At 45.0% G+C, this 22,522-nt stretch overlaps 1 protein-coding gene and 1 long non-coding RNA gene across 8 annotated transcripts in view; one reads left to right on the top strand and one right to left on the bottom strand.

The window, feature by feature from the left end:
* The window catches only part of LOC309383796 (class I histocompatibility antigen, F10 alpha chain-like), a 33,876-nt gene that overhangs the window by 11,051 nt on the left and 303 nt on the right, over positions 1-22,522 (bottom strand). For 6 of the 7 annotated variants that reach the window (XM_081936700.1, XM_081936701.1, XM_081936703.1 and 3 more), the window contains exon 2: positions 584-862. In XM_081936700.1, coding sequence (XP_081792826.1) covers positions 584-862 — 279 coding nt within the window. Of the gene's footprint in view, positions 1-583; positions 863-5,219; positions 5,382-22,522 lie in introns of those variants that run through there. The other variant, XM_081936702.1, reaches the window with a different exon arrangement.
* Positions 5,536-22,521, top strand: LOC309383822. Its single transcript, XR_014173924.1, has 3 exons — positions 5,536-5,880; positions 15,972-16,829; positions 22,227-22,521. It is a non-coding gene; the product is annotated as an uncharacterized lncRNA (long non-coding RNA).

Below are 22,522 nucleotides of genomic sequence, written 5' to 3' on the forward strand. Positions count from 1 at the left end.
TGGGAGGATCCTGGACCTCTGATCCCCCCCCATAAGAGCCCCCCACCCCATTTGGGCCTCCTGGCCTGTCCTTCCAACTGGAGGATGAGGAGGAGCTCCTGGCGTTTGCCACCCCCCCTCATTGCCCCCCCAAAAAAGGGGGTGAAGGGATCTAGTTTCCCCAGGTGGATCTGCACTTGATCCCCCATTTCTCTGGGGTGGAAACAGAGAGAAGGAGGAGGATCTGCTTCCCCCAGGATCCACCCTCCTCCCCCACAGCAGGAGATCCACCAAGGACCCCCCAACTGTCATGGGGGGAGGGGAGATTTCGACCTCTTTTTACCTCCATTTATATCAACCTCCAGAAAGAGAGATGGAGAAATTTCAACACGTTTCCATTAACTGCAATGGGCAGAAAATGTCAGCTATGGAGACAAGGACAATCTTAGGTGGATTAAAGAAAAGAATAAACATATATAAAAAAAGGCTTTTCAAAAGGAGTGGAAGGAGCCTTTCCCTTTGAAGGGACCCCCCCTTTCTCCCCCCCTCTGGTTCCTGGGGAGGGGATTATGGGGCCGGAGGAGCCACCCGACCCATCACTCACCTTCACTCTGATTGTAGCGACTCCTCAGAGTCTCCAGGTTTACTCTGAACGTCTCCTCAGGGCCCTGTTGTTTCTGACTCTCTCTGTCCCAATATTGGGAGTCATCCTTCCCCACCTTCTCTATCCAGGAAACTCGAGGCTTCATCCTCCGGCTGTTGCTGTCGTAGTGAACAAAGACCTGATCGTCCACGTACCCCACAATGACAAAGAGGGGCTGCTCCCCCTGACTGGGGTCCGAGATGCCGGTGTAGAAATACTTCAGGGAGTGGGAGGAGGCGCCTGGAAGGGAGACAGAAGAGAAGAGTTAGGGGGCTTCAGTCAAGGACCCGGATCCCATGGAGGCTCCCATCTGAGGCTCTGGGGAGGAAGAAGGAGGAAGAAGAGGAAGAGGGCTGCGGGGGTGAAGAGGAGGAAGGAAGGAAAGGAAAGGGGAGAGGAGGCAGGAGGGGGAATGAGTGACTGAGAGGGAAAGAAGAAGCTTCTGGAAGGCCTGAAGGGTTGGAGGGCAGGGAAGGTGGGGGGTGAGAGAGGAGGGGAAGGTCGGGTCCCCCAAACCTCACCTGCCCCAATTGTGCCCTCCCCCCTTCCAGCAAGGCCTCCCTCAAACCCCCTTCTGAATTGCTCAGTCTCTGCCCCAAGGAGGCTGCAGTGGCCCCACAGGTAAAAGGGGGGGATTCCACCCTCCCAGAAGCTCAAAAGCAGAAGGAACCCCCCCTGGTCACCCCAACTTTCCATTCACAGAGAAAATAAATCCCATCACTGGGGACCAAAATGGCTGGTTAATAGCTGCAGATTTGATAAAACGGGGGAGGGGAAGAGGAAGGGGGAATCCGGGTGAGACCAGAGGCCCTTTTGACCCATGGAGGAAACCTAAATATGGGGAGGCAAAGGGGGGGAGGGGAAGGGGGGGCAATGAAGCCACGTAGCCTCCCAAATCTTCCTCCTGTCCCTCTCCCCCCCCCCAGCTGGAAAATCCCCCTCCCCTCCCAGAGTTCAGCCATCTGAGCAGGAATCGGCCTTGAACCCAGGACTCCGAGGGGCTCCCCCTCCTTCCACAGGGAATCTCACTGGGATGATCCCCAGATTCCTTCATCTCAGCAACCCAGTTAGGGCCCTGAAACCATCATTCACGGAGGCTTTTCCTCTGAATCTCCCCCTTCCCTTTCCCCAGAAGCTGCTCTGACCCTTGTCCTCCTCTGGGGCTCATCCTGCCCTTTGTCAGCCCAAAGAAAGGCAGAAATGCCCCCCAGCCTCCTCGGGAGGGGATTGGGATCCTGGCTCTCCATCCCTTCACAGGATCAGAGACTCTCAACGTAAAGGCCTAAATCAGAGTTTCTCACACTCAGCCATTTGGACTTCAACTCCCAGAATTCCCCTCATTCCCAGAAATCCATGGGCCTCTCCACCCCCTACCCCCCCCTGAGGCTGGGTGGGAGTTCCTGCTGAGACCAACCATGGGGGGGTGGGGGCTCGGGGCTCAGCAGGGAAGAAACTCTAAGGCTGCCCAGTGAACAGAAAAACAACAACTTCTAACCAGGTTACAAGAATAAAAATAAAATAAAATGAATAAAATGCAGCTGGGAAATCTGTGAAACTGTAAAAACTCCAAGGCCCCTTTTTGGTCTCCATTCTGAAAGCTCTTCAGATGAGAAATTCTTTCACCAAAGATTTTAAAGATCATTTTCAGGATCCTTCATGGGACTTATTTGGGCAGAACCTGGGTCTCCATGGAAAAGGGCAGAGAAATAAACACAGGCAGTCCTCGGCTTATGACCATAACTGAGCCCACATTTTTTGTTGCTAAGTGAGACATTTGTTAAGTGAGTTTTGCTCCATTTTACAAATTGTCTTGCCAGAGTTGTTAAATGAATCATTGCAGTTGTTAAATTAATAACCCGGTTGTTGTGAATCTGGCTTCTCCATTGACTTTGTCAGAATGTTGCAAAAGGGGGTCACGTGATATGGGGAGACTGCAACCGTCATAAATATGAATCAGTTGCCAAGCATCCGAATCTCAGTCACGTGACGATGAGGACACTAAAATGGTCATAAGTGTGAAAAATTGTCATTCTGTCACTATTTTCAATGACATTGCAACTTTGAACAGTCACTAAATGAACTGTTTTAAGTAGAGGACTACATGTAGTCCTACTACCCATTCCATCCAGTATGGCCTCCCAGTCCTTCCCAGTCCAAGGCAAAGGCTCCCTCCCCCTTCCTGCTCCTCCCCACAATCCCAGGCAGCTTCTCAGAGGTTTTGGGGAGAGGGAGCCCCAGATCCACTTCCTGCTCTGGGGAGATTCCAGGATCCAAAGGGATCGGAGCTTTTCTCCAACAGAAGGAGGGGGGATCGGACTCTCCGTGATCCAGAACCCTTGTTCCTTTCCCTTGTGGGGCTGAGCAATGAGGAAGCCTGAGAGGAGAAACGTCTGAATGTAACGCAGGTTGGGCATCCCCACAATCATGAACCTCCCTCAAGTCAGGACTGTCTGTGTCCAAGCAAGCCGTTCATTTCATGCTCCCCATCCAGAGCTGCTTCTCTTCTTCTGCCTCCAACCAGCCTCTTTAATCCTTCAGATCCTGACAGATTTTCTTTCTGTCTTTTGAAAAGCTGCTCCATTCATAGGGTCGTTTCTCAGAGCAAAGACCCAGGAACCCCCCAAGGCCCCTTCCTGATTCCTAAGGAATCATAAGTACATCTTAAATATTTTGGATCCTGCAAACTGACCCACGCTGAGAGCTCCCGAAATGGAAGGAGGAGGATTTTGGGTGGGAAAATCCCTGCCTGTCCTAGAGAAAAGCTCTGGGGATTTTGGGGTTTAGGACGGAGGAGAAAGTGAACATAATAAAGGCCGATCTTTAGAAACCTTATTCAAAGGAGCCTTTCTCTCTCTTCTCCTGCTGCATCCACAGGGCAGCCTCATCTCGAAGATTCAGTGTCGGCGTTGGCCAAAACACCCAACCGATTCCAGAAACAAGCCGGGTCCCCCCAGCACCAGAAGCCGCCAAGAGCCACCAAGCCCCCCTCAAAGGCTCGGGAGATCTCGGAAGGCGAAGGGGGAGCGAAGGGAGCAGCAATGATGCCATGTAGTTCACCTGGATCTTCCTCCTGCCCCCCTCCCCCCCTGGGAAATCCCCCTCCCGTCCCAGAGCTCAGTCATCCGAAGAGGAATTGGCTTTGAACCCAGGGCTCAGTGGGGCTTCCCCTCATACCTTGAGCCAAGGTGGCCCAGTGGTTGGAATGCAGCATTGCAGGCTGATTCCGCCCACAGAGTTCGATCCTGAGTGGCTCAAAATCGATTCAGGCTTCCGTCCTTCCAAGGTCAGTAAAATGAGGACCCAGATTGTTGGGGACAAGATGCTGACTCTGTAAACCACTTAGAGAGGGCTGTAAAAGCACTGTGAAACGGTATACAAGCAGTCCTCTTTTTACAACAGTTCATTTAGTGACCATTTGAAGTTACAAGGGCACTGGAGAAAGTAATTTATGACCATTTTTCACAGTTACAACCATTGTAGCATTCCCCCATTGTCACATGATCAAAATTCAGACACCTGAGACAAATGGTTCATATTTATGACGGTTGCAGTCATGTGTGATCATCTTTTGCAACCTTCTGATGAGCAAAGACAATGGGGAAGCCAGATTCACTTAAAAACATGTTACTAATTTAACGACTGCAGTGATTCACTGTGGCAAGAAAGGTCATAAAATGGGTCCAAATTCACTTAATAAATGTCTCACTTAGCAACATAAATTCTGGGTCAATTGTGACTTCAATTCCTAGAATTCCCCTCATCCCAGAAGCCCCTGGGGCCTCCCCTCCCTGGCCCCACCCCCTGCCCCCCCTGAGGCTTCTTGGGGGTTCCTGCTGAGACCAACCAGGTTGGGGGGGGGGGCTCAGCTGTCTCTGTGGGGAGGGTCCTGTCCCCTTCAAAGCCCCTCTGGGGAATCCAAGAGAAACACACAAAATGATTTCAGTTTCTGTCACTCAAAGTCCTGATCGAGGAACATCAAAGTTTTTTTAGCGGAAGAAAAAAGTGAAAACCAGGAAGGAGGAATCTTTAGGGAGGTTATTGATTATTCTCTCCAGACTCTCATCCTGCTGCATTCACAGGACAATCTGAGCCCGGATCGCTCCACTGCAGCAGCCTCTGCCAAGACACGGAACCCATTCCAGAAACAAGCCGGGTCCTCCCAGCACCAGAAGCCCCAAAGAGCCACGAATCCCAGCTCAAGGCAGGGAAGGGGACCCAGGCGGAGGGGTTGGGCGAAGGAAGCCAGGAAGTTTGTGAACTGACCTGATCTCCTGCAAACGCCGCTTTCCCACAATCTCCGCTTTGGGGGAGGGAAAGAACTGCGCTTGGGGGCGCTCAGATAGACTTGACTGAGGTCTGGAGGGGCCACCCTCGTCCTGCTCCCAGAGGGGCTCTCCTGGGGAAGTGGGGGGGGGGGGGAGAGGCAGCAGAGTCCCATCCAGGCTTTGGGACCTAATCTCAAAATGGCCAAAGTGGGGAAGGGGAGCGGACTAGAAAGAGGACCGAAGGAGGATTCTATTTCTGGGAATAAAGGAGAGAGAAAAAGTCCCTGGAAGAAAAAGAGGCCGGAACCCCCGAAGGCCCCAAAGGGACTCACCAACGCAGCTCTCGTGGAGGGAGACCCCCAGCAGCACCAGGAGCCACAGGGGCGCAGAGCTCACGGCCATCTTAGCCGCCATCCTCACCTAGCGCTGCCCTCTCTCGAAGTTGCAGGCAAATGAAGACTCACGTCGGGCGATCAGCAACGCAACAATCCAGAGGAAACCGATGATTGGTCAAGCTTAACCAATTGAAAAAAAATAACCTCAAGTCGTCATTGTTGCTAGGCAGACGTCCAGGCGCAATCGGTGAGAGAGGAGGGAAAGGAAAAGCGAAAGTTCCTTCAGGAAATCCCCTTCCAGCCATTCCGCCACTTGGGGGGAGGGGCGGAACTGGGGGGGCTGGGAAAAGCGGGAGCCTTTTCTGGGCCTGGGGGGAGGGGAGACCCCGCACAGCCCCTCCCTGTGGGAGATCAGGTGGAGACGCCAAAAAAGACAGTGAAGTCTTGGGCTGCATCAACAGAGGGAGAACATCAAGAGAAGCCGAGAAACGATCATTCCGGTTTATCCTGCAGATGTGAGGCCACCCTTGGAGTGTCGGCTCCACTTCTGGTCTCCATGATTCAAAACAGATGCTGAGACCCTGGAAAGAGAGCAGAGAGGAGCAACAAAGACGCTAAAGGAAGGTTGAATGGTATAGAGAACCATTGAGAGAGCTTGGTGTGCCTGGCCTATGGAATAGAGGAATTGGGGGGGGGGGGAGTGTTATATGTGTCAGAATAACTGACTTCCAGCACTTGAGGGTCTGTCCCAGAGAAGAAAGGATTGAGCTCTTCTCCAAAGCCCCAGGCAGCAGGACATGAAGCAACGGGTGGAAGCTTCTTAAAGAGAGATCCAACCTAGAAGTAAGGAGAAATTCTCTAACCCTGAGAACAATTACTCAGCAGAATAACTTTCATCCTGGAATTGTGAGTGCTCCCTCACTGGAAGTTTCTAAAAACAGACTGGAGAACTGTCGGAGTGGGATGGTGTTAGGTCTCCTGCCTGGATCTGAGGGGTGGACTAGGAGACCTCTGAGGTCCTTTCCAGTCCTATGATTCTGTGGTTTACCTCAGACACCCCAAATGATCTTCGCTCTGGATAAAAATGCTCAAAGGCTTTTTTGTGGCATCTTCAAGGCGAAGATATTTCTTTCTAGGGGGAAATGCCAGAGGTATCAAATATAATATTTGAATTCCCTACTTCCTTTTCTTCTCTGGGGAAGCCCTGAATCTTTAGGAAGCTCCAAACTCTTCTCTTTTCCCACAATAAACTAAGATGGCTGCTCTCTCCTTTGGCGGCTCTTCTGGAGACTCCTTATAATAATAAATCCCTCTTCTGATTACAGTTATTATGATTCCCAAATTCAGTAGATTTTACGTTTCCTATGATGAACAAAGTATGAGAAACATCCAATGGTCTTTTCAGGGCTTGACTCATCTTTGCAGAAGAAAGCCTTTCCACTGAGCATGCACAGAGTGGAAATTAGGTCCTGTCTGTAGGAACGAGGAGGGGATAGCTTGATAGCTCAAAAATGTAAAATATAGAGCATAATATATGTTCTCTATATATAAAGAATATAAATCTTTGAAAATGTGTCAGATCCAGAAAGTCTCAGCAAGGCCAGCCCTAAGAATTTCCAGAAACACTTGAATGAGCTGGAGATTGGCGCCCCCTGCTGGCCTTCAGCTTTGCTGTTTCTCCTCTCAATTAGCAAAGGGGGGGGGGGAGGAAAAACCATCCCATCAGAAGAAAAGTCTCAAATACTGTTTTAAGCCCCAAGGCAGCCAGAAATTAATCAAATTACGTAGAAACAAGCCAGCCAAAGATGGAACTGTTTAAATTAGCTGCTGGATTGTGTAAGCTATCCTTCTCTTTGCTGGCTTCTTTGTGAAACCGATAGACGTACAAACTACAGACCTGCGACAGGCGATTCCTGACAATGATAGGATAGGAAGGTTTCACTCTCTTAAGTACAACAAATGTAATTTTGTGCACCAAAGGACAAATGTAAATGACCAGATGTGAACACTAATCCTGTGAAGGAATTCACGTAGATTGCTTGTAAATCACAAACTCTCTGTGTGAATATCTGAGCCGTATTTTACACAGCATGCTAGATTTGGACCTCTGTCCCAAAGGGGAGGCCGTTGATCCATGCAGACACTGCACCCTCTTGTCTCTCCAGACTCCTTCCTTAGGGATGCCCAGAGTTTATTGATATATTAGTCAAAGGTACATAGCCATCCTGGCTGCGCTACTCTAATGCACTCTACATGGGGCTGCCCTAGAAGAGCATCGGGAAGGTTTCAGCTAGTACAAAATTTGGTGATATGGGCAGTTATTATGCACCCCAAGAACAGCACACCTGACACCTCTGCTCCACAGGAGGCATTGATGGCCAGTTTGCTTCTGGGTCCAATTCAGGGTCCTGTTTTTGACCTTTGAAGCCCTTCATGGAATGAGACCCCCTCTTCCAATCACATCCGTCCACCCCACCAGCTCTAGCAGAAGAGGCACGTTGTGGGTCTTGGCTGTTAAGGAGTCACAAGTAGTGGGATCCAGGAGACGGGCCTTTTCTGCTGTGATCATCATCCTTGATATCCTTCCAGAAGTCCTTCATTTTTTATTTTATTTTTTTCATTTTATTTAGTTTGTGGAACATGTACAAGATAACAGGTATAAGTATAAATATATATATAAGTATAAAATATAAAGAAAATAATGTTTGTGTGAATAGGCTTTGGGATCTCAAGGAACTGGGGAACTAGCAATGGGGCTGCATTGATGATCCCATCAAATCCTTTTCATTGATTAATAATAAAAAGATTTGTTAAATATTGCACATTTTAAATATTAAAATAAAATTCATATTTTAATACAAAAGAATGTCAAAATGAAGATGAAATTTAAACGAGAGACTTTTCTTTGTGGAAAAAAGGAACTTCAATGTTATCCATGTTGGCAGCAGCAAAAATGGACAGATTAAATACTTCAAAGAAAAGAATACATCTAATTTTGTTTCTACTTGGAAATTGCTTTTGGATTCTGTGCTTGACACAGGGGAAAAAATGAAACTTTGACTTTAAGTTTTGTTGATTACACAAGTTTGTTGTCAAAGAAACTTAAATACACAAAATAAAAAGTTCACACTGTAATGTTATTTTTATTCAACTGTATTGAAGAGAAGACTTATTATTATCATTATTATTATTATTATTATTATTATTATTATTATTATTATTATTATTATTATTATTATCATCATCATCATCATTATTATTATTATTATTATTATTATTATTATTATTATTATTATTATTATTATTATCATTATTATTATTATTTGGGAGGCTTTGCTTTCATAGCCAAGAGAAAATTATTTCCCACCCCACATTTATTTTTTCAGCAAAGAAGGCACCAAGTGCTGCCACTTTCCTTCCACCTTCCAAAGACCCCCATTAGTTGGTTTTAAGATGACAATTTTCCTTTCTCTGAGTTTTCACTTGGGAGGCATTGCAAAAAGAGAACAATGGGAACAAGACAGGACTTGACACACTGAATGGTTTTCTCCTTCCTTGAGCTGAAGAGCTGCTGAAGTTGCACAAAACTTTCACAAACTGCTGAAAACAGGCTGCAAATGCACATACGACTGTGAGTCTCCTGGAGGCATTGAGGGACTGGCGCTTTCTCAATTTCAAGTGGGGCGAGGGGGGAGAACCATCTGCCACGCTGAGTCAGATCCCATTGGCAGTCAGCCACCTGCCATTTTAGGTCGGCTGCAGGGAGCCTTCCTCCATTTTAGGGCCTGCAGGCAGCCCCTCTCTAACTCTGCATCGTCCTTTAGAGAGAGATTCTTCAGGCAGGCCCCGCTCTGGCCTCCAAACTCAGGCACCCCGACTTTGGCCTGGAAAGGATAAGAACTTGGGCCCTGAATTTGAGAGAGAGGCTTTTCCCTTTGCAAAGGGGCTTCTTTGCCCTCCTGAAAATAGGAAACACCAAGAAATTCAGGCCAAGGAAAAAGTCTCCATTATGGGATCTGTGAGAGAGACATCCATCTGCCCAGAAAGGAGGTATGTATTTTTGTGTGGGAGTAAAGCAGTTAGAAAGGGATGTTTTTCTCCAACTATACTCACAAGGAGGAATGCAGGTGGGAGTAGCTGTGGAAAAGCGTGAGGAGTGTGTTTGTGTGTTTTGTCTAGGGACCTGTGTTTTCGCTCTTACAGAATAACAGCCTTGGAAGGGGCCTTGGAGGTCTTCTAGTCCAACCCCCTGCTCAGGCAGGAAACCCTACACCAATTCTTATGTGTCTCCAGTCCACCAAGCTGGGTATATAGTTAAAAGAACCTGTGAGAGGGGCCCAATCTTTTTATCAGTTACAGAAACCGTTCATATTTTTGGTATATGTGATATGTCAGAAAGCAAGAGATGAAACAATAAGAGAGAGATTAAATGTGAAGCTTGAATAATAGAAAACAAGGATTCTAGATGGCATTCCACAGAGTGGCAAAACTTTTAGTCCACATATTCCCTTTTCCAGATAAATTCCTATCTTCCTTCATACTTGCACGTGTATCCAAGGTCTTCCAGAAGACACTTTCTGTTGCGTAGTTGCTGAGAAAGGAAGTTCTCACATACCAAAAGAAACGGCCTTGGCTAAGGACAGGAAAACTCGCTTCCTGAAAGTTAAAAAAAAGAGAGAGAGAGAGATGCTGCCTGCCATGTCAAAAGCGCAACTATCCCCTTTCAAAGTGCTAATAGTGAGGCCTAAAATCCCAGGGAGCCCCGGCTGCACTTGGAGTCCTATAACCTCCCTTTTATTTCCCAGTCACTGAGTTAGCAAAGTCCCCAGGAACGTCAGCCAAAAGGAAGCCTTGCCTGATTCAGAGTGTGTGTGTGTGTGTGTGTGTGTGTTTTAAAAGAAGAGCCTAGGAAAGAGTTGCTCAGTTGGTCCAAGGTCCAGCTCAAGGTCCTCAGCAGCTCCAAAGGTCTCAGGTTCAAGAGTGAAATTCAGACCCACCTGAGCTAAACTCTGTTGCCAGCAGAGAGAAGGAAGCCAGGCCAACCTCTTCTATAGGCTGCGGCCAACTGTCACTCATGGGAATGTTTACTCTGTTGCTAGGCAATGACCAATAGGACCTCTGTTCTGCTCTCCCTTTGACGGGGAACTTTATAGTTTCCCTTGAGACCCGGCTGCCTGGGGGGCATCTGCCATTAGACTGGAAAGGGGGACCCCCCCTCCCCTCCTTCAAATAAGGCCCTCTTCTCCGGCCTCTGAATTGCCCTCCAGCAGATCCCCCTCCTCTCAGCCGTCCCGGAAGGCCAGCCAAACTGGGCTCTGTGCCAGGCATTGAGTCCCCTGAATCTCTGGCTGAGTGGTTCATCCTTGGTGCTCATTTGTCTTTTGTGGGTTGTATTTATGGTCTCCTGTCCTTCTCCTGATATGTTTATTCTGTTGGCCCAGAGCTGATGTGCCAAGCATGAGTAAGATGCAGTGATTTCTTCAAGGCTTGAACCACCTCCTGCTCTCTTCTGAAGTCAGAAGGCTTCCTTTGAGCATGTACAGAGTAGAAATTAAGCTGGTCCTGGGGTGGAAGGGAAAAGAAGGATCTTCTGCCTTCCTCTCATGGATTTGCACTTATACAGATGAAGAAGGCCGAGGCCATTAGGGGGACCTTCCAGCTGCTTTTGAGTCTCTGGAAACTGGCCTTCTGCAGGACCAGCCTCACTTTTAGATCCTCTCTTTTCTCCCTGGATTCACAGCAGGCCAAACCTTCGTCTGTTTAAGGCAGGGGTGTCCAAACTTGGGAACTTTAAGACTTGTGGACTTCAACTCCCAGAATTCTGGGAGTTGAAGTCCACAAGTCTTAAAGTTCCCAAGTTTGGACACCCCTGGTTTAAGGTGCAGCACCTTGTGCAAATGGGGATTTGCACAGAAACCATCGCATGGCCACAGAAACTCATGGATGCTATCCAAGCTGAGCAAGGCCTCCGCTGAACATGTTTACGTAGAAACATTAAAAACTGATGTCAGAAAAACACTCCGTGGTCCACCTGGATTGCGCTTTGAGATTTTTCTTTTCTTTTTAATGTATTTCTTTACTATTTTTAAATTAATATTTCCATTCTTTTTTCATCGCACAGCCTGCCAGATATTCAGACTGCATTTGGCATTTTTCTCCGCCGACTGAGCCCTTCCCAAGGACCAAGGATAGGCAGGCGGTGGGTGTTTGATGGGGTTTGAAGGTATCGTCACAGGATGCCAGCAGTTCTGAGCACAGCTGCCTTTCGCAATTGACTGGTGGTGAATTTGTCAATGCCGATGCTCCAATTGTGCTCCAGTTGTTTTGGGATTGCACTCAAGGTGCTTATGCCTATGGGTGCTATCTTTGCTCTTCTTTGCCACAGTTGATTTATTTCTCTTTGTATTTTGTGATCTTCTCCCGTTTTTTTCTCCTTGATTCCGCTGTCTCCAGGTACTGCCACATCCACTATCCCGACTTTTTTCTCTTTCTTATTGACAATTGTTAAATCTGGTGTGTTATGTGTTTGGCGATTCTCAGTCATTCACCTCATAGCAGTCTCAAAGGTGCTTTTTCAAAAGGCAACTGGACTGGGTTTTTTTCCTTGAGAAAAGAAAAAAATCTTTCACTTTCTGTCCAAGAAGATTCATCAGTTCTGGCCGGATTGGGGTGGGTGGGGATGGGAGAATAGGAAGTGTTCTTTTTTTAAAAAAAGTTTTTTTTTATTCTTATACATCTCATTTCGTTTGGTTCCTGGGTTTCATACATTTCAATACCTCTAATCATAACAATTTTATTCTGAATAATTGCAATTCATTTTCATTTTTTATTCTACTAACACATAGTTTCTATGGTCATCTTTCATTTCTAAACTGTCTCATAATTCTACCATACTTCATATCCTCTTAATATCCATTTTTAATATTTTCTCTTCATATTTCTACCTCTATTTTAGCCCTCTTTCCCCCCCCTTCCCTTATCATTCTAGTAATCAAAGACGTGATCTTTCTATTTTTCATTTTTTAATGTTTCAGTATGTCAATCATGATCTTTCTCTCTGGAGTTGTGGGTCACTGGAGGTTTTCGAAAATGGACAAGGCAGCCATTTTGACGGGGATGGAGCAAGCTCTCCTGCTTTGAGCTGAGGGCTGGACTAGAAGACCTCTGAGGTCCCTTCCAGCCGGATGAATCTACTATGTTCCAGGTGAAGAACCCCAAGTGATCTTCGCTCTGGAATCTGGATGAAAAGCTTGTGTTGCATTTTCAAAGTGAAGACCCGTCTTTCTAGGGGAGAAGGTCAGAGGTATTAAATGCAGTACATAAAATGCCTTATTTCCTTTTATTCTCTGGTGAAGACATGAATCTTGAGGAAGCTTCAAACTCTTCAGTTTCCCTAAAATAAACAAAGATGGCTGCTCTCTCCTTTGGCGGTTCTTCTGGGGAATCCTGGGACTAAAATAATAAGTCTCTCTTCTGGTTATAATCCTTGTTATGACGATGGCCAAATGTAGTCAATAATGAATTAATGCTCCTGCTTTTACACTTCCCGTGATGTGCCAAGCATGAGTAAGATGCAATGATTTCTTCAAGGCTTGAACCACCTCCTGCTCTCTTCTGAAGTCATAAGGCTTCCTCTGAGCATGTACAGAGTAGAAATTAGGCTGGTACTGGGGTGGAGCTATTCATTATTAATCACATGTTTAGGTACATATTATTTTTTTCCAATCCTTCATTTCTTATAATCCTATTATTTGTACGAGATAATTTCCCTACTTATACAATTCTCATAATAATATTCATTACATTACTACACTCCTAGCATACATTCAAAAATGATCGTTATTATCTTACGCCACCTATAGAACAATTGTCCAACTTACGTAATTCTAGTATTCATACACATTATTAAAGTACTTTCATAAAATATCTTATTTCACACTCCTTTTCTTTTCATTCTCCTTTATCCCACGTCTTTCACCCTCATCCAAATTTTTAATCATCTTCTTTTTGGGGGGAGGGTTGCTTCCCATACACTTCTTTTTGCTCATTTCTTCCATCTACTTTTAGATCTGTATTTTGATGATGGCTTCTAGCGTTCAGTCCCCTCAGCCTTTCCCCTCATTGTTTTATTCTATGATTGCTTATTCTAACCTCTTTTTCTTCTCCCCAGCTATCTTCCTCTTTCCCCCATTGCCTTTTCACTTCTTCTGAAAGATTTTCCTCCTGACAGGAAGTGTTCTGACTGGGGTGTTATGTGACAGGTGCCTGTCTGTTTCAATTCTAAACACCCAGAGGTTTGTTAGTTTCTTCATTTTCAATCACTTTCTCTATTTTATGGTCCCACCAGTCCTTACTTCCAGACAAATCGTATTTCTTGTAGATTCTCCAATGCATCATTGCTGCTATTTTGTTGTGCCTTTGTTTGTAGAGCCTGAAAGGTCATAAAATGGGGCCAATCTCACTTAACAACTATCTTGTTTAGCAATGGAAATTTTGGCCTCAATTGTCAGCCTCCCAATGCCCCTTTTCCTTCTTCAACCGTCTAATGTGCTTAATGGTAAGTGTTGGGAGTATACTCCTAGTGTTGGGTAGGCAACATGTATCTATATACAATAACAAATGGTCGTTATTGCTTTAAATGGGTGGATGTACTTATCAGCTGTAATTAACTCTACAATAAGGAGGAGACAGGAGAGCTCACTCTCTCTCTGTTTGTCCTATGCTTGATAACTACTTGCTCGCTTGATGACTGGAACGTGAACTGCGACTGCAAGCAATTGTTTGTTCTTTGAATTGTGTTTGGACATATATCTACTATCTAATATCTACTATCACTGCTTGTGAAGCAATTAGTAGTAGTAAAGCTACTTGTTTCTTTACTAGCAGTGTCTGAAACTCTATTCGTGTGTTTTTCTTCTACTAGCAATGTTCCTTCTCTCTAGCTGTACATTCTGCTGCGCTATTTTCTGTCTGTCAGCATTGCTTCCAAGATGAAGACATAAGGGATTTATTGCCATTGTTTTTCTGGGTCTTCCTATCCAGAGTCTTTAGTTTACTATCTGTCAATAATCCTGGAGCTGGCTGCTCACTGTCAGGCTCCTCCTCCAAATCTGAGGCCACCATGAAAGACAGGAGAACCTGGGAACCTTGAAAACCCCAGCTGCCCATCTTCAAACAGGGGGACAATGTGTGTATCAGCAACACTTTTGTGAAGTGGGAAAGATCAGGTCAACATAAGAAGCAGGGGAGTTTCCGGCAGTCACTACTGCCAGTTCACTCGTGGGCGCACCGCGCGTGCCTTTTACACACATGCCTAGTGCAATAAAAATTGTTCTGCGCATGCACAGAAGCAAAAAACAAGATGGCGTCACCTATGGCGCCACCCGGAGAACTGGTTCAGCAGTGTGGCAGGTCTGGGTTGCTGCCGGTTCCAGTGACCCAGGCCCCCAAACAACTACTGGTTCAGTCAAACCGGTCCGAACCGGTAGGAACCCACCACTGATATGAAGGTCCAATTAAACTGGTTAATTGTTAGTCATACTATGCACAGGAATATTCTCCACCTCCTGGGAGTTAAATAAAGGTCAGTGGAATTAAAGGATGGTTTGACTTCGCTTGCTTGTGTCTACGTAGGGATTCTAGGCTGATCTCTCTTTTAACTACGCCCTCAGATTCTGCCACTCCTTTCCCTGCAGCAGTGGTGGCTAGACTATCTTGCTCGCCTTCCCGCAAGACAAAGAAGACAAGCTCTAGGTGCCAGACTCCTCGGCCAGGATTACAAGGAAACGTTTCCCCCTTCCTCCTGAAAAGTGGAACCTTACAATAGAGGTGCGGCGCCCGAGGGGGAGGATATTGAGTGTCGGCCCAACACCCAAGCAATGTTTGCTGGGAACGGCCATTTTCCTCCACTCTTCTCAACAAATTTTGTGCACTGCTTTCCCCCCTCCCCTCCTGTGCAGGATATTTATGTGCCATGCTCCTTTCCGTCATCCCGGTGTGGAAGAGGAAGTGGCGCCCGAAGGCTGAGATGCAGGAGGCAGTGAGCGTGGTTACCTCATGGCGGCTGCTGTGTTGCACGTCGCTGGGCCTGCCACTCATTTTGCGGCGGCCATTAGCATGACAGAAGGAGCGTGGTGGCTAGGGTTGCAGGAGCGACCATTAGGTAAGGGCATGTGGGGTGCATGGAGTATGTTTCCCCCTCCCTTTCCCCCCCTCCAGCCTCATCTCACCTCGTGTTATTTGCACAACAACCAACCAGAGGAAAATGGCGGGAACCGGCTGTGCATGCGTTGAAATATTTGTGGGAGGGCTTATTTTTGGGGAAGGGCTTATTTTAGCACATGAGCTCAAAAGTCCGATTGGGCTTATTCTCTGGGGAAGTCATATTTTCAGGGAAACAGGGTAAACGAAAAGATACATTTGTCACGAGTCATAAGGTACAACGCTTAATGAGAGTCATAAGGTACAAACAAGCAATCAAACCATACTAGCAAACAATCAGTATAAATCGTAAGGATACAAGCAGCAAAGTTACAGTCCTGCAGTCCTGAGTGGGAGGAGACGGGTGATAGGAACGATGAGTAGATTAATAGCACTAGTAATGCAGACTTAGTAAACAGTTTGACAGTTGAGGGAATTATCTGTTTAGCAGAGGGATGGCGTTTGGGGAAAAACTGTCTTCCGTGGGAGGGAGCCCCTGAACCTCACCCGAAAATGGGCAGCTGGCAAATCCCGCTTTCAAATTCACAGGATCAGAAAAGGCAGCAGTGGAGGATCTCAAGGAGGACTAAGAAAGATGGAGGCACAGGATAAACGGAGGGAGAGTGCCTCCCTCGTCCATCTTTCATTCTGCTGCTCTCTTGGGGACATCCAGAGCAGGAGCATTAATCTGGGCTGCAAAGAGGGACCAAGAATCTCATGGCCTCAAAGAGGATCCAGCTGATCCGAAAATAAGCTTGCAAGGATCCCTGTGGACATAAACCTTGGTCTCCATTCATAAATAGCACCAGGTCAGAAGGGCTGGTTCCCACTTTGAGCTCAGCCAGGGGTCGGCAACCGTAAAGACACAAAGAGCCATTTGGACCCATTTCCGCACAGAAAACACCGGGAACCACAAAACTCTTCTTGTGCCTGACTATTTCCTAAGCAGCCACAGAACCAGCATACGTGGTTGAATTAAACATTCTGTTTTCTTCTGAAACTTTTCTTTTCTTGGATTTAACCATGGTTGGCCTACAGGGGTTGAAAAGTTCAATAAATTGCGTGCCAGCAAGTGTGGCAACATTGGCGGCTGTGACTTATATTTTGAGTGACAGGGAGCCGCAGCAAAAGGATGAAAGAGCCACATGTGGTTCCAGAGCTCTGACCCCTGAGCTAACCAGAAGCAAACCGTGGCTTGGTGCAATGTGGGAATGAAGACTTGAAGGGCCACAAAGGATACTATATTTAAAATCCTTTTTAAAATGTTTTGAATCATCCTTTCCCCTGGAAGGGACCTCATTTATCCCCCCTCTGGATCCTGGGGAGAGGGGGAATATGGGGCAGGTGGATCCACGCGACCCATCATACACCTTTGCTGTGATTGTAGCAAGTCCTCAGATTCTCCAGGTCTCTTCTGAACACCATCTCATTGCCATGTAATATATCGGTGTATCTGCCCCAGTAATCGGGGTATTCCTTGTCCAGCTTCTCCATCCAGGAGACTCGAGGCTGGAACTTCCTGCTGTGACTGTCGTAGTGAACAAAGACCTGACCGTCCACGTACCTCATAAAAACAAAGTGGGGGCATCCCTGACACTGGTCCCAGATGGAGGTGGAGCAATACTTCATGGAGTGCAAAGAGGAGCCTGGAAGGGACCCAGAGGGACAGAGTTAGGGGGCTCCAGCTGAGTGACCCCTGACATGTTGCATGTTTGCTGATAAATAAATGAAGGGAGACTAGTATAGATCTATTTCAAGCTATTTAGCTCTCATCAGCTAGCCATACCCTTACTGGGATTCAAACCTGGGGTGTTTTTACGTACTAGTCAGTTATATTAACCTCTAAGCCACATGTTCTCCTCCCTTATCAGCTGAGCCGGGGGAATGATTAAGTGTTTTTTTCTTTTGTCAAAGCACCTGCTATGCCCAAATATGGGAGGGAGCATACTGCTTCCCCTTTTCCCCCAGGTTTTTCTGCCTGGAAGGCTCCTGGAGTGGGACTGAAAGGCAAAAGGGAAGCAGTATGCCCCTCCCATATTTGGGCATACCAGGTGCTTTGACAAAAGAAAAAAACACTTTATATTTAATGTTTATATATTTATGTTTATACATTTATATTGTGTATGAACAGAGTTGGTTCTGGGTATCATTCATATTAATTCAATTCACAATATCAATATTAGTAATCTCTATCACATTTCTCAAATTTAAGTAATCCTTATTATATTGTTCAAACATATGTATTCAAAAAATGTCTCTCCTCATCTTTATCTCTACCTTCATCTATATCTTTTTTGTTCCATCTAAATAATTCTCTATTATATATGAACAAATTTAACTTTCATTTATATTGATCCAGCTTACGCTAACCTCATTAATAATCTCTATCACATTTATCAAGTTTATATAATCTTCATTATATTATTTATACACCTCCTCTTTAGTACTTCAATTCTTCTCCATTTTTCCATTTTAATCCAATTCACAACAACAGTATGAACAAAGTTAACTCGATATCATTCGTGTTGATCCAATTCACATTCACATTACTGATTATCTCTATCATGGTAATCAAATTATATAGTCTTGTTACACTGTTAAAACTTCTAATCTACTGTTTTTATTCATTCTATAAGCAATTTGTGTTTTAATATTTCCCCTATCTAATTTTATTTCTGCTTCTCTAGCTTCTAACAGGCTAATTTAAGATTGAGTGACATCCCCCCGCCCCGATCTTATGGGGCACAGCTGGCCCCATTTTAGCATCTAGGGAGGAAGAAGGAACTTGGGAGGGGGCAGAGAAGGAAGTGGGATTTGATAGGAGACAAAGAGGAGGTAAAAAGTGGAAACAGGAAGCAACTGAGGCAAAGAAGGAGGCTGAAGGGTTGGAAGGCAGAGAGGTTTGGGGTGAGAGAGAAGGGGAAGGAAAAGCAGGGCCAAAGGAAGAGCAGGTCCCCCAAACCCTACTTGCCCCCCTCCCCAAATGTGTCCTCCGCCTTTTCCAGCCAGGGTCTCCTGAATCACTCAGTCTTTGCCCCAAGGAGGCTGCAGTCACCCCAGAGGGAGAAATACCAATCCCAGAACCAGGGGTGAAATCCAGCAGGTTCTGACAGGTTCTAGAGAACCGGTAGCGTAAATTTTGAGTAGTTCGGAGAACCGGCAAGTGCCACCTCTGGCTGGCCCCAGAGTGGGGAGGGAATGTAGATTTTGCAGTATCCTTCCCCTGCCACGCCCACCAAATCAAACCACACCCACCAAACCACACCACGCCCACCTAGCCACGCCTACAGAACAGGTAGTAAAAGAATTTGAATTTCACCTCTGCCCGGAACCTCAAAAGCAGTAGGAAAGCCCCACCTGGTCACTCCAACTTTCAAAAAATGCTCACCCCACTGTGGGCCAACGTGGATGGTTAATCAGTAAAGATTTGAGGGGAGATTTTTAAAAAAATGGGGGAGAGAAATCCAGGAGGGACCAGAGAGGCCATCAAACCCTTGGGGGTGAGGGAGACCCAAACCAGTAGCCTAGGAGATGTGGGCAGTCAAAGGGGGAGCAAAGGGAGCAGCAATGAAGCCACACAGCCATCGCCCCCCCCCCCATCTTCCTTCTCATCTGCCATCTGGGAAACTTCCCCCTCCTGTCCCAGAGTTCAGGCATCTGAGTAGGAATTGGCTTTGAACCCAGGACTCAGTGGGGCTCACCCCCATTCCACTCATTGAGGCCATTTGGAGGTTTCCTCTGTGCCTTCAGGGCCACCTGAATAGCCCAAATGGGTGTGGAACCTTCAATTACAGGTAGTCCTCAACTTACGACCACAATGGAGCCCAAATTTTCTGCAGTTAAATGAGACATTGGTTAAGTGAGTTTTGCCTTATTTTATAGATATAGAATATAGATATAGGGGACATAGAATTCTTGATTGGCCAAGTGTGATTGGACACACAAGGAATTTGTCTTTGGTGCAGATGCTCTCAGTGGACATAAAAAGACAAGATCCATTTGTCAAGAATCATAAGGAACAACGCTTAATGACAGTCATAGGGTACAGATAAGCAATCAGGAAACAATATCAATCTACGTTTTATTCTTGCTTTTTTCCCTTGCCATATGCATTTCAACACCATTTTATTTAATTCTTCAAAATAGCCTTTCCCCAGCTTAATTGGAATAGTCTGGAACAAATATAGCACTCTAGGTAGGATATTCATTTTGATTGTTGCGATTCTACCAATCATTGATAATTGAAGATTCCCCCATTTCTCCAAATCTGTTGCAAATTGTTGCTTCAATCTAATATAATTATCTTCTTTAAGAGTGCTGCATTTGGCTGTTAGGTGAATCCCCAAATATTTAACTTTATTTGTAATTTGCATTTCCAAAATTTCTGCCAATTCTTCTTTTTGTTTTAAGGGGTATATTTTTTGTCAAGATCTTTGTTTTGTCTTTATTTATTTTCAAACCTGCAACTTCTCCATACGCCTCAATTTCTCCTATCAATTTATGCCTATCTATTAGAGGTGAAATTATATGAAGAACAAGTGAAAGGAACTATGTTAGCTTGGGGGAAAAACTTTGGACATGGGATTGACTTAGAAAAATGGCAAAAACTGTGGACTCAAAATTATAAAATGACAATGTCAACTGCATATAAAGAGAACTTGTATAAGATGTTTTATAGGTGGCACCTATCCCCATCGAGAATAGCAAGAATGTCGAAGAATAAGTCTGAAAAATGCTGGAAATGTCAACATACGCCAGGCACATTCTACCACATGTGGTGGACTTGTTCTGAAGCTAAAAGATACTGGGCTAAAATACACATGTGGTTGGAGAAAATGATACATAAACATATAGACTTGAAACCAGAACTTTTTTTATTGGGAATAATACCAGAAATATACAATAAGAACTTGAAATATTTAATTATAAATGTGTTAACAGCTGCTAGAATTGTATTTGCTAAAAACTGGAAAAATGAGAAAGTACCAACAGAGGAAGAAATTGTTCGGAAAATAATGGACTGTGCTGAAATGAGTAAACTTACATTTGAAATTAGAGAACTAGAGGATGAGCAATTCTATAAAGTATGGGATTTGTTTTATCAATGGCTGGATAAAAAAACCTGGAAATGAATCTTTTTTCCCCCTATATCTTATCTTATATGTAATAATAATAGAAAGCTATACTTAATGTTTTGAAAAAAATCTCTTTTTCTTTTTTCTCTTTCTATATATGTTAAGCTTTTACTATGAAACAGACTATTTACTTATACGATATAAGAATAATAATGTATCTAATGTATAAGAGTGAGATGATTTAAACTGTTAGGTATGATTGTAGCTGGTGACTATTTTATAAAATAAAATAACGATGTTATAATGAATAACGGATATAAATATAGATTGAAATACTACATAGATTGACAATTAATAATGGAAAATTATATTTGGAGTTGTGGATGACCGGAAATTCTATGGTTAACGGAAAGTAGAAATGTGTAATATAAATTACTAATGGGAATTCTTTGACTTAATCCTTATTTTTATCTCTTAGAGATTGGTGAAACAATGTTATAAAGACTTAGTATTGCCTAGTAGATAATTATGGATGTAAGGAAACAAGGGTTGTCACAAATGAAAGAATATTAATGGTAACTTGAACACACAATGCTCGATGAAATATGTAATTATGTTTAATGGATAATCAGTGACTTTATTCTTAATTGTAAAAACCGTTGCACAAAAACTTGTAACCAAACGACATGCTTGATGAAATTGTGTTTTTTCTTTTTCCTCCTTGCTCTTGTTCTGTATGTGTTGTTTTGTCTTTTTTAAAGGAAAAAAAAATAAAATTTATTATATATTAAAAAATGAAACAATATCAATCGTAAGGATACAAGCAACAAAGTTACGACCTTTTTTTGGCATAGCCGTTAAGCGAATTGCTCCAGTTGATAAGTTAGGCAACTAAGGCAATCTGGCTTCCCCATTGGCTTTGTTTGTCAGAAGGTCACAAAAGGGGATCACTTGATCCCGGGACGTGGCAACGATCATAAGTATGAAGTGGTTGCCAAGCGTCTGAGTTTTGACCACCTGATCACAGTGGATGCTGCGAAGGTTGTAACGGTGAAAAACGGTCATAAGTGACTTTTTTCTGTGCCGTTGTTAACTTTGGACGGTCACTAAATGAACTGTTGTAAGTAGAAGACTACCTGTATAGATGACCTCTTTGCCCGCCCTCCCACCTTCAACCCAGGGGTCCTCGCTCTCCAGAACGTGGACTTTGTTGTCTTCAAAAGAATGCTTGATTAGTGAGGTAAAGGAAAAGATTCCTCTCGCCCAGGCGTGCTAGTCGTTCCCGACTCTCATCTCCGTTTCAAAGCCAAAGAGCCAGAACTGTCCGAAGACGTCTCCGTGGTCATGTGGCTGGCATGACTCAACGCTAAAGGTGCATGGAGTGCTGCTACCTTCCCACCAAAGGTGGTTCCTATTTTTCTACTTGCATTTTTGATGTGCTTTCAAACTGCTAGGTTGGCAGAAGCCGGGACAAGAAATGGGAGCTCACTCCGTTATGCAGCGCTAGGGATTCGAACCGCCGAACTGCCAACCTTTCTGGCCGACCTATGACTATCACTAAGTGTTGTATTTTATGAGTCTTGATGAATGTTTTTTTTTTCTTTTTATGTACACAGAGAGCACATGCACCAAAGACAAATTCCTTGTGTGTCCAATCACACTTGGCCAAGGAAGAAATCTAATCTAATCTAATCTAATCTAATCCAATCTAATCTCCTTTATCTTTCAGATGCTGATGGACTGCTGAATCTTGACCTGATGGGTTTGTTCTCCTGTGGCAGAGTTCGTGAACTCACCTGATCCCCTGCAAAAGCCGCTTTCTGACAACCTCTACTTTGGGGGAGGGAAAGAACTGCGCTTGGGGGCGCCCAGGTAGACTGGACTGACATCTGGAGGGGCCATCCTTGTCCTGTTCCCAGAGTTGGGGAGAGGGGGGGAGGGGAACGGCAGCTTTGGGATCTGATCTCAAAGTGGCCAGAAGGAAGAGGGGGGACGGACTAGAAAGAGAACTGAATCGGGATTCTC

This window comes from Natrix helvetica (genome assembly GCF_964273705.1).
Source record: "Natrix helvetica genome assembly, chromosome: 1".
Classification (NCBI taxonomy): domain Eukaryota; kingdom Metazoa; phylum Chordata; class Lepidosauria; order Squamata; family Natricidae; genus Natrix; species Natrix helvetica.